The 11,989-nt window shown below is 40.8% G+C and overlaps 1 protein-coding gene across 7 annotated transcripts in view; it reads right to left on the bottom strand.

Annotated features, from left to right (window-relative positions):
- Nucleotides 1-265: 265 nt before the first annotated feature.
- The window catches only part of Tpgs2 (tubulin polyglutamylase complex subunit 2), a 36,622-nt gene continuing 24,898 nt past the window's right edge, over nucleotides 266-11,989 (bottom strand). For all 7 annotated transcript variants that reach the window (XM_021236696.2, XM_021236698.2, XM_087189566.1 and 4 more), the window contains 4 exons: nucleotides 10,469-10,597; nucleotides 8,411-8,524; nucleotides 6,707-6,867; nucleotides 266-4,909 (listed from right to left, as the gene is read on the bottom strand). In XM_021236696.2, coding sequence (XP_021092355.1) covers nucleotides 4,682-4,909; nucleotides 6,707-6,867; nucleotides 8,411-8,524; nucleotides 10,469-10,597 — 632 coding nt within the window. In that variant the 3' untranslated portion in view covers nucleotides 266-4,681. The remainder of the gene's footprint in view (nucleotides 4,910-6,706; nucleotides 6,868-8,410; nucleotides 8,525-10,468; nucleotides 10,598-11,989) is intronic.

Here is an 11,989-nt window from a genome sequence, read left to right as displayed (position 1 = left end):
ATAAGGAGGAGCCTTTGTAGATGTGATTAATTTGAGGATCTTATTGTGGGAAAATTATCGTGGATTGTCTGGGTATAACCTAAACCCAATAATAAGTACCCTGAAAAGGGAAGAGCAGAATGAGATTTCATAAACATAAAAGAAGGGAAGGTGAAGTGAAAGAAGAGTAATTTTATGTTATTTTAAGCCACTGTTTGTGTAATTTGTTATGGCAGTCTCTTAGTCACTTTTCTCATTGCTGGAACAAATACCAAACACCCACAACTTAAAAGGAAGAGAGGTTTATTTTGGCTCATAGTTACAGTCAATGGTTGGTTGGCTCCAAGGCAGACATGGCAACAGAGGAAGGCTGCTCACATCATGGTGGCCAGGAAGCAGAGAGAGGAGGGTGGAGCCAGGGAGATATACACTTCCAGGCCACAACCCCATTGACCAGCCTCTTCCCACCAGACCCCACCTCCTAACAGCAAGTCAGCTATATTGCCCCCATGATTTACACATCTTCCAAAAGCCCTGCCTATGAGTGCCTAAGGCCTTTGGGGGACATTTTTTATCCAAACCATAATATAGTCCCAAGAACCTATACAGCCACAACAGATACACACTGAGGGCCAGTAATGGAGGAAATTGTGCCCAGACTGGGAAATCAACCAGGAAAAGGACAGCCATGATCCCTTAGGGAGGTTACTGGGAGCCAGAGGAGGTGGTAATCATCTAAATTTAAAAATTAAAAATTTGTCATCCATTCTGCATCTTTTTATCATTTATCATCATTCTGCATCCATTCTGCATCAGAAATTGTTTTTATCAGAGAGGTAAGTAAAAACAGAAACACCAAATTGCCTAAGGGACGAACGTTCTGCAGTTGCAATGAAGGTTTATGTTAAAAGACATCAGTTTTGTTGAAAAAGCTATTTGGTGGAAAAATCAGTTGTTGGCTAGGCAATTCACAAAGGGAAAGTGGACCAAATGATTTTTAAGAATAGTTAAAATACTTATTGAAAGTGTATCTTTGTGAGCACTTGATGTGTATTATTTAATAGAATCCTTATGGTCATTCTATATTTTCATTTTCCATTTAAAGAAATTGAATGAGAGAGGTTTTGATGGAAGATGGAAATGACATATCCTGGCTGGTCTCAGTAGTGGTGAGAATAAACCAGGGGTGAACTTGGTTTCTTTGTCTTGTTGGTTTGTTTCTACCATGCCACCCTCTGGCTGGTCCACACTACTTTCACCCTTATATTTGGAAGGCCTGCTCACAATAGATTTTATCCAGGTGAGGCCAACTGACTGAATATTGAAAACATCCAGTAAAATACCTCGAACATTTTGCTTCCTACACATATCAAGGGTAGGTTCAGACAAGACATGGGTGCTCCATGCTGTAGGAAGCATAAGAATTTGTAATTATAAAGACTCCATTTCTAAAACCACAAATGAAGGTGCACTTGTCTGATAAAGATTTTTGAGGCCATGAGAATGGCAAGAAGCAGTCTTGGAGATATTCGGATGTCAAAACATCTTAACACTGGTAATGTATTTAATTATGGCATCTGACAGAGATGGTCTATGAGCTAAACTAAGGTATTCTTGCCTCCAAAATAAAGCAGTGGCCTATCTTCCTAATGCATAAACATTTAAACAGCATCTTCGGGGTGGGGATTTAGCTCAGTGGTGCCATGCCTGCCTCGCAAGCACAAGGTCCTGAGTTTGATCCCCTATACTGGAAAAAAATCCCAAAAAAACCCAGCATCTTCACAACTTTTTTTCCATTAATTTTTCTTTGTTGTCTATTTGTCCTGAAGTATGATGCAGCTCTTAATTTTGTATAAAATTATGTATACTGAACCTTTTGTAATGGTTCATGAGACTCCACACCAAGGAGGATAACCTTCCAGAGTAACGCAAAGTCTCCACCTCATCAATGATTGAAGTCACACAGGAAACAAGGTAAGACAATCAAAAGTTAACTTAAGTGGTACTATCATGAAGTACTCTACCTCAAAGAGGGCTCTCCTTGTAGACCGGGGCTTCACAGAGCTCTGAGGTGGAGGTAAACTGAAGCTGAACCCCAGGAGGAAACTACAGGTACAAAGGAACAGGAGACCCAAGCTGGTGTTTTGGAAAGGAAGGGAATGGCTGAGAAGAATAGAGCTGGATGGGTCAGGTAGAAAGTTAATAACTGGAAAGTTTGGGGTCACATTATAAAGGAAGAATGGGAAATGTTAAGACTACCTTTTCTGAGTTCTCATGGGCATATTAACTCATTTAGTAGCCACAATTAACTCCATAATGGAGGTTGTATATTTTACAAGAAAATGCTTAACTGAAAAAACAATCCATTGGCTTAAGCCAAAGAAAGAAATTCATCACAGGATCCTAAGGGTAACAGCACAGGCAACATGAATAGCTCATACACAGAAGGGCTTCTTATTGATTTACTGCTCTCTTGTCACTGTACTAGAACTCTTAATTTTATCCTTGAGCTTATGATACCATTTTTAACATTCCCAGTATAAGTGAACCAGTATGATTGATATACTGGAATATTTTAAAGCAAATAATTATGCTATTAACACGAAGCTCTGTTTATGCTCCCACAGACTTTTGAGCACTAATATTTCAAAACTTTATTACAAAAATGAGGAAGCAACCTAGTAGAATTTGACACAACCTTTGAAGGCCAATTCCTCCCCTTGGTTTTCCTCAGGGGCTGTGAAGACTGGCAGATGGAGGAAAGACTCAAGTCTGACTTATTTTTTCATGACTATCACTATAATCAACAATCCAAAAATTTAAACACTTGATAAATACTCAAGAGGTGTCAGAGCCAAGTGCAGGTAGAGAATCCTAGAGACTTCTTTTAGTTCCCCGGTGGATTATGGAAAAAGAAAGCCCTGGATGACTGTAAAAGGAAGCCTGGGCAATCAGTGTAGAACAGAGAAGTCAGGAACAAGAAGGAAAGGGAGTTAGAACTGAACTGTGTAGCTGACACAGGCCTCTGGGCCTCTCTCCTCAGAGCTCTCTTTCCCCAACCTCAGGAATCTCAGTACAAACACTGAAGCCACTCAAGTGCTGTGTAGGTGACTTCTCTACTATCCCTTCTGGGAAGTACAATGAAGACTTTGTTTCTGCCCAGTGCTGGGCCACAGAGTAAGGAAATAGACATTCCTAATTGAAACCTTGAGCTACTTTCTGTTTAGAAATTCCATAAGATGTTGTAGGTAAATTCTAATTTATCTTGCACCAAATATTAGGCATAAGGTAAGTGTGGTAGCATATGCCTTTAATCCCAGCACTTGAGAGGTTAAAGCAGGAAGATCACAAATTCTAGTTCCACCTGGGACACTTAGTGAGACCCTGTCTCCAAATAAAAAGGAGTAGAGATGTAGTTCAGTGTGGAAGCCCAGAGTCTAATCGCCAGTACCACAGAAAAAAAGAAAGAAAAGAAAAAAAAGATGCCTAGTCCCCCTATACGTCTATGAGAAAACGATTTCTGAATTATAGAAAACTTTCAAAGGAACTCTTGGAACTCCCCTTGGATCTAAGCAAGGGACTGCCTGTCTTAAGGATGGCCCGGGATGAGACAAAGTGGGGCTAGACATCTCAGAGCTGTGAACAGGCAAAGAAGGTGCAATGCTTCTGTTCAGTGACTAGCTTCATCGAAACTCTATGAGATCCTGCAAAACAGTATTGGGAGTTTGTTTTCTGTTTTTGTTTTTAAATGGTTAGAATAAAGTGTAGCGCAAGTATATCTCTTCTTAAAATTAAATTTTGGCAAATGTGTGAACATCACAACATAAAATTGGAAGCAAATAACTTTACAGGAAACTGATGAGAAAGAGTTGATAGGACACTAAAAAATGAGAAGAGTGAGATATGTTCCTGATAAAGTATATAAAGAATACACAATTATATACTCAAAGTTTTCGTGAAACATTACAACTCATGAAGTTAAGGCACTGACATTAACTAGCAACAAAAATTAACTGATTTGAGGAAGATCAGTATGAAAATATTCTAATGTAGTGATGTCCAAAGTAACTTTCTGTGATGATGGAAACATCCCATAGCTCTGTACTGTCCAATATGAAATCTGCTAGCTGTGTGAATTCTTTTTTCCAGTACCAGGGATCAAACTCAGGACCTTGCACTTGCCAAGCAGGCGCAGCACCACTGAGCTATGTCCCCGGAACCAGCCACGTGAATTCTTGAAATGCGTTGAAGGCAACTGAGGACATAAATTTTTAATGTAAATAGCCACATGTGACTAATGGCTACCTACTCAACTGTGCAGTTCCAATGTTTCTTGAGTCAAAAACCAGTGGTTTCTTTCAGGGGACTCCTCCAATTACTGCTAAGGGGTTGAAAGTCAAGTGTGGAAAAAGAGAAAAGCTCTTAATAGATTTCTCTGGCTACTTAAGATCTGAAATTATCCACAGCTTTTGGAGGCACAGGCTGGAACAATCCATTAGGCAGAGTGTAAGGGAAGGACTCCTGAGTAAAATTTAGTATGTATGCCCTTCCAACTCCCAGCTAATGTCAGTAGGAGTAAAAGGCCTAGGACTTTGGTCACTCAGGAAGATGCTTATAATTACACAGAATCAGGTTGTGTCCCTGGGGCCATCTGTGCATGGAAATCACTGCTGTGGGGCTGGTGGAGAGGTGGAGGTGGCACTCATTTGCGGACAGGGTTTGCAGAGCTAGATGAGGGTTTAGACGCAGAGGGACCCGAGGGCCCTTTCTGGCCACCTGGAGGCTGAACAGGCCCTTTCTTCTTTGGGATAACAGTCTTGTTCTTGGTCTTAAACACTTTGCTTGGATCCAGCTTGTTCATGAAGGAGTCGGTCTCTCCTGTGAGCAGGTCTGTGTTGTAGGTGATGGGCTTATACAAGCTGAACCATTGCTGTAAGGCAGAATTGGGAAAGAGGGTCAAAATGCAAAGGGAAACTGCCATTCTTAGTAAGCCTGTGGATGGAGAGAGCTAGAGACAACAGAGAAAAGAGAATATAGGTTGAACATCCCTAATCCAAAACTTTTCAAGTGTCAACCAAGAATGTCTATGCACATATTTCAAAATTTGAAAATCTCTGAAATCGGAAACACTTCTGATCCCAAGCATTTCAGATAAGAGATACTCAATTTGTTTGAATAAAAAACTGCCTTGAAAACTCTTAGCTATTCACTAAGAGAAAGTGATGACAGACCCCATCTATTTTTGGTCAGACACACACGTCTTTTTGTGAGGCCTAGTCAATTTAAATGCAGTATAGTATGAGAACTAAGAATCTGAGTACACTTCTTTCCTTCTGAGCCACCAGGGAGCAGTATCCTTCTGACTAGTCCTCAAAGTAGCTATTCCTCATCAGGTGGATTCTGGCAGAAGCCCCCTCCCCACCCTCCACCCCAGGAGAGGTATGAAAAAGGCCATTGTGGGCTTTCCCGGGGGAAGATGTATGTGCTGGTGTTCTCTGCCTTACTGGTTTTCCAGGTAGCTGAGGGCAAACGGCATCCCAATTTATTGACCTTTCTTTGATCACAACCACCTGACAATTTGACCAGATGGAAGTTATCATTATGTGACCTTTGAGGAGAATGAGGCCTACTCAGTGAACATCTAGTAAGATGGCACTTGAGCTGAGTCCCTAATTTCCTGCTAATTTGATGTTTTAAGAAACCACCATGAAGGAGCCCACACCAGCTCATTCTAGTCACAAGTTCTTCCAGTCACACTTTGTGTTCTCAAACCAGGCTATCAGTTTTACCTGGTATCTCTATGTTTGAAATGATGTCCAGACTTGTAATATCAATGAGGGATATCCATACAATGGAATACTCTGTAGTTACTAGACAGGAAAGCAGCTCTACATGTACTAATAGGGAAGGAACCCATGCTAGAGTACCGAGTGAAAAGAACATGGTGCAGACAAACATGAATAGCACATTACACTTGTGACTTAGCAAAAACAAAAAGGAACCAAAAAATGTATGCTTCACATGCAATGAGTATCTCAGGAAAGTACACAAACTGGTAACCGTGGCCACCTCTGGGAGAACGTGAATAAGAAGTGTATGTTTTACTCTTCCTCAGTGCATGTAATACCAATCCAAAAACAATTTATTTATACCTAAGCCTCCCAAATCATTTAGTTGGAAATAAAAACTTCCAAAGTGATTGATTTTGGGGGTCAACTAAGTTTGGGAATCATTTAACTAGATAAATATAAAGTGAGGTTGTCCATGCAATGGAATCACTTGCCTTGATGTTTTTAAAAACATGGGTCACTGGACTTCACCCTAGATCTCATAAATCAGATGGGGAAGCTGGGAATTTGCAAAGTAACCATTTTCTCAGAGGATTTTTCTTTTCTGAGATAAGGTCTCACTATGTAGTTCAGGCTGGCCTAGAACTCACTAGATAGCCCATGTTGGCCTCAAACTCACAGCAATCCTCCTGCCTCAGCCTCCCAAGTATTGGGATCATAACTGGGTATCATGCCTGGCAGAATTTTTTTTTAAAGAAACAGCTTTTATTATATTCATGATACACTTTTATTTATTTATTTATTTATTTAGGTACCCGGGATCGAACTCAGGTCCTTGCGCTTGCGAGGCAGGTGGCAGAACCACTGAGCTAAATCTCCGGCCCTGGCAGAATTTTTATATACAACACATTCTGAGATGACAGGTGTTTTCCCCTTACCTTGGCCTGTGGGCTAATGCCATAGCTGGTGAAGGCATACTGCCACTGGGGCAGGCCCAGATGGGTGATGAGTAGTCGATAATAGGCAGTAAAAGTATCTGTGAGAAAATGCCAATATAATGCTCTGTCCAGAAACCAGATCTCAGTGTCTTGTGCTAATGCTACAATAACAAAGGAAATTAATAATAAGAGATAGTTTAACATTTTTTCCCTTCAAACTATAAAGTCAACATATACTGATGGATGAAAGAAAAGTGAATAGTAGAGAGGAGGTAAAATACACGTTTTCTTTTTTCCCCCTTCCAATCTCCAGTGGACACTTTTGCCAGTTTCTTTGATACTCATACATTCTTGATTGTTAGTCACTAGATCTATGTGCTGGGCTCTGGCTATCTGGAAGTACATTCAGGCTGTCTAAGCAGATGCTCCTTTTCTGAGGGGACTTAGTGCCCCTCTTCCCTAGTACATACTGTGGTTTCAGCTTTTCTGATGGAGAGAAACTCTGGTTCAGGCTCTCTTGAAGAGGCTCTCCTAAGAGGCTCAGGCTAAACCTACTATAAAGAAACCCAGACCAACTCATTCCTGCGAATCCAGCCTGCCCAGTTGTGTGATGACCTGGTTGAACAAAAACAGGAACTACTGTAACAGCTCTTCTTGCCTTGCATCTCTGGCCTTCCATTCTTACTACCTCAAGCCTATCCTCGCTAATCTGCATTTAGAGAGCTGTAACATCTGCCTAAGTGGCCTCCATCATCCAGTCTCTTCCTTTCCCAAAACATACAGTCACAAAAATTTTTATTTGAATCCTGCCATTCTGCCAAACAATCTTGACTGACTCTCCACATTATGTCCTCCACATTGCATCTAACTCATTCCTCTGCATGAGAGGGAGGAGTTTTTCTTTGGCTTTCTTTCCCTCCTCATCCCCTAGATGAACCACAGAGGCCACTGGATTGAACTGTTACTCCTCCAAGTCAGTTGTACTTTCCCATGACATGGCTTTTATCCACTTGTCCTTTTGGTTAGATGTCCCCTTTAGCCCCTCTCCCAAATTTAATTCCAATCGCAGTTCAAGATGCAGCTCACAGGCTCTTATGCTATAATTCCTCCACCTAAAGATGATCTTTCATCCCCCAGAGGTATATTTTGGTGTCTGTATCTCCCCGACCAGAGAGAGGTACCTGAAGAGAGCTTGGCAGGCTCTGTATTTTCAGTCCCTTGGCCCAGATTTGTGTTGGGGGCCCAGGTGGTGGTTACTGCTCAAGGGCACAGAACCTCAGTAGCCACTACCTGGCCCTCTTTCCTCTTTCCCATGTGGGGTCTAGGGACTCAGAATTTATTAATGTTAACTGGCCTAGATATAGAAGCTTAAAAGAAAGAAAATGTGCTTCCTGGATACTTATCTCATGCATGAGCCTGCCGGAGTCTATGAACAGAATGACCTTGTCTTTCAGATTTTTCTCATCTATTATCTAATACCATTGACTATTTTGTAGTAACTAACATATGAAGATGCCCAGAAGTTGGCCTCAAGGGGAATGCCTGGAAATGATCAAAGGTGCTTTCTAGGTCTTCACACATACCTGAGTCCTGGGAGCATCTCAGGAGGCCAGAGAGGTATGTGTTTTTTGCTGGATGGCTGAAAAGGAAAGTCAGGAAGACCAAACCCAAACTATATAACTATGTGTTGTGAAGGATACTTACCTGGTTTCCCAGTTTTGTAGACTAGGCAAACCTTCCCATTCCCGTTGCATGAATCCAGCTCAAATATCACACTTCGAGAGTCAAAATGAGGCTTCTCTGGCTGGTCTTCCCTGGCTGCAAACCCAGAAGTTAATAGTAAGGTTCAAACAAACTCAACTTACAAACACAGATCTGTACATTAAAAAACAGGAAAAAGCCTTCTCTCTGACATATTCTTAAGTATTATTTTCAAAAGAATTATATGATAAAATGCCCTAGATCTCACTGATGGATTAGGCCTTCATTCTGGGCTTTTCCGTCATCAGTAGTGTCTGGGAATCTATAAGAACTATCACAAGAACATCCTAAAACCCACAAGAAATTCCTTCACATCCTACATGTATCTCATGCCTTCTTTGCCTTATATCCCTTGTTCATTTTGCATATATTTTCTGTATCAAGGTTTACTGTGATAAATTCTTCAAGACTGTAGAAGCTCATATAAAAATGCTTGCCTAGCAATTTAGGTCTGTCTCTACCAGTGGGCTAACATCAATTTCTGCAATGACCTTCTGAGACCAGTGAACCTGTTTCAGACCAGCTTGTGTGGACATCTCCTTTTTGCCTTTAAAAGTTTCCTTTTATCATAATACTTCTGGATATACTTATGATTTGTCACCAGTCTGTGGATCCTAGACAGGAGTCCCCTGTTATTTATCCCCAAACAAATTTTATTTTATTCAAATTTGTTATTTTAGGTCAGCAACTGGTTATAATCGTTTGTTGTTTGTTGCTTATGTGATTAGATCCATCTGACTCCATCCTTATTTGTAAACAATATACCACTATTTCCTTAACCAAGTTGGGTACACATAATTCTAAGATGGCCCCCCAAGATTACTGCCCCCTGATGTACACACTGCTTTCCCCTGAGGGCAGCTGAGAACCTATGAATATGATGGGTAGTCATTCCTTTAATTAGATTACATTTTTAAAAAGGGTTCATAGCAACACTAGGAAGAAATTTTTATGCCTTAATGTGAAAGGGTCATGTGGCTGGTATCTAAGGGCAGCCTTATGTTGCTGAGAGTGAATCCTGGCCTGGAGGTTGTTGCCACAAGAACCCAGAGGGATTCTGACTTTCTCAGGCAACTATACCAGCTATACCAGATTTCTTGCTACAAGAAAAAATATACTGCTATTTAGACACTGTAATAGGGGTTATGGTTTATAGCTAGATGTTCCTGAAAAGCCTCACAAGCAAAGCTTTTGGAAGGTAATTGGATTATAGAGGTTTATAGCTGACTTACTATTAGGAGATGGGGTCTAGTCAGAAAGGTGGGTCACTAGGGCCATGGCCTGGAAGGGTTTTTCTCTTTTCCTGGCTCCTTTCTTCACTCTCTGCTTCCTATCTGCCATGCTATAAGCAGCTCTCCTCCACCATGCCCCTCTGCCATGCCATCCTGCCTTGGAGTCAACCTAGTATGGACTGAAATGTGAGCCAAAATCTCTCCTTCCTTAAGTTTCAAGTGTTGGGTGTTTTATTCTAGGAACGAGAAAATGACTAGGACATAAGGTCTCGGTTATAAGCAATTCTGACTGAAGAAGTCCTCACTTATACCCTGTTGTTCATAGGGTTTAGCAGCTATTTGACCTATGAGCCATTTTACTTAGAAGCAACAAAGAACTTGGAGATGGCAATGGAGATGAGAGGAACTATATTTACAGTGCCATATGGCCCGAATCCTCTTGAGATTGAAATCTTGAGTGAAGCTGATAATATTCATTCACTCATCAAGTTCTCTTTAAGTGTCTCTTTAAGGGCACTGAACTGGGTGCAGGAAACAAAGGATCCCAATCCCAGCATTTTCTTCATGAAAATTTCCTTTGTTGACACAGGCTGTTTTAAATTTTATTATTCTTACCTTAATCCCAGGGTCTTAGGAAGCTATGAATGGGAAGGGTTTTAGTTTGGTGGAACATACTATAATGCTACATCCTCTTCCCCTGGTTCTAAATATGATAAAAAGATAACAAGCATGCCGATTTCTAACCCAAAGCAGAAATTCTTCCAGGTACCTTCATATGTATCATCCTCCAGGTCTGCCAGAGTTGGTGCATTAGGAAGTGAATACATAGAAGACTGGTTGAGCTCAGTTAGCTTTGAGATGCTGTTAATTGCCATGTTGCCCAGAGGAATGATGTGCTCTGTGGGAACATCAAAAAGAAGAATGACATAAAATAACAGCCTAGTTATAATGTTCATTGAAAGATTTCTCCCTCAATAACCCAAGCATAGCTACTGTTTGGTCGCATGGCTGAAGAATCTGATGGTAGGTGGAAAGACAAGGATCACTCACTACATGTCCCAAAACACCAGCTTTTCATGCCAGAAAAAATAAATAAATAAAAAGACCTGGGGGCCATAGGTGATGAATATCACCTACTGTATTATTTGGGCACAGTTGAAGAAAAACTTAGAAGAGGTACTCAAAATAAGCTGAAAAGCCTGGATATAGGACCCTTATTTGAAAAGTACATTGTGTAATAACAGTTTCACTCTCTCTTTTCCAAAGTTATATAAAAAGAATTACATTTGCTAAAGGAATAACAGCCTTGATTTGATTAGATGATAGCCTCTTTCTCTTCTTACAAGCTTTCAAGACAGAAAATCTCTCTCCTTCTATTTGTCATTTACTCTTACTCAGTGGAAAGAACCTGGCAGCCTTCTTTCTTGGTTCGTCTTCTGTGATTAGGGTGTAAATAAAGAACAGGAAGACTGCATGTTTTCCTCATCTGTTAAATAGGGTTCCTGTTATATAGGATGCTGGACACAAGGAGGCACACAAAGATTTAGAAATATGACTTCTGAAAAAATGGGAATGGTTAAAGACAATGAAATAGGTGTTATATAGAATATAGACTGTCTGAGAAAAAAATACCACTAAACATCAGAAGCTGCCTCTTCTGCCACTGACTTAAACTAAGAAAGAGTATGGTAATGGGAATAAAAATAATCAGGACTGGGATAATTAAATTACCAAAGATACTGCAATCATGGAAAAAGCTCATTTATAAAATATTCATGAAATATCTCTTCTCTGAGGCACATTTGGGGCTGACCTATCCCCATGATGTGGGCAATGGAGAATCTATCAGTCCTGTCTCCATCCTCTGTCTGTCACTCCAGATTCCAAAGGTCATGTTTATGGTCTGAAGGAGGGTCTTGATGCTGGTGACAAATGGTTTCTAGACCACTGGCAGAAAGGAGTCTAAGCTAGGAGCTAATGTTAAATGTTTACTAGTAAATTATAAAAAGTACTTCTGGTCGGCTGTGAGAGATAAGGCACTGGGAATCATAAAAAAAAAAAACTGAGGTGGTATAGGAAGAGGGCAGAGGCAATAAAGGAGATTAGTAAGCTCTGTCGATCTGCTATGCAACAGAAGTTAACTCCACCTTAGGGACAACAGTGGGGGAGGTGTAGGTGCTTTGTCTTTGGGATGTAGTTGGAGATGGAAGCAATACAGGCCAACAAATGTGGGGCTGGTGAGTCTCTGCCAAGAATGTGTTGGACTCCCATGGCTAGATCAAGATTTCCT

Source organism: Heterocephalus glaber, unplaced genomic scaffold (genome assembly GCF_053883595.1).
Source record: "Heterocephalus glaber isolate CG9 unplaced genomic scaffold, H.glaber_assembly_v1.0 deba00000331, whole genome shotgun sequence".
In the NCBI taxonomy this organism is placed as follows: Eukaryota; Metazoa; Chordata; class Mammalia; order Rodentia; family Bathyergidae; genus Heterocephalus; species Heterocephalus glaber.
The sequence above is the reverse complement of the archived record's forward strand: the minus strand, read 5'-3'. Positions and strand labels throughout refer to the sequence as shown.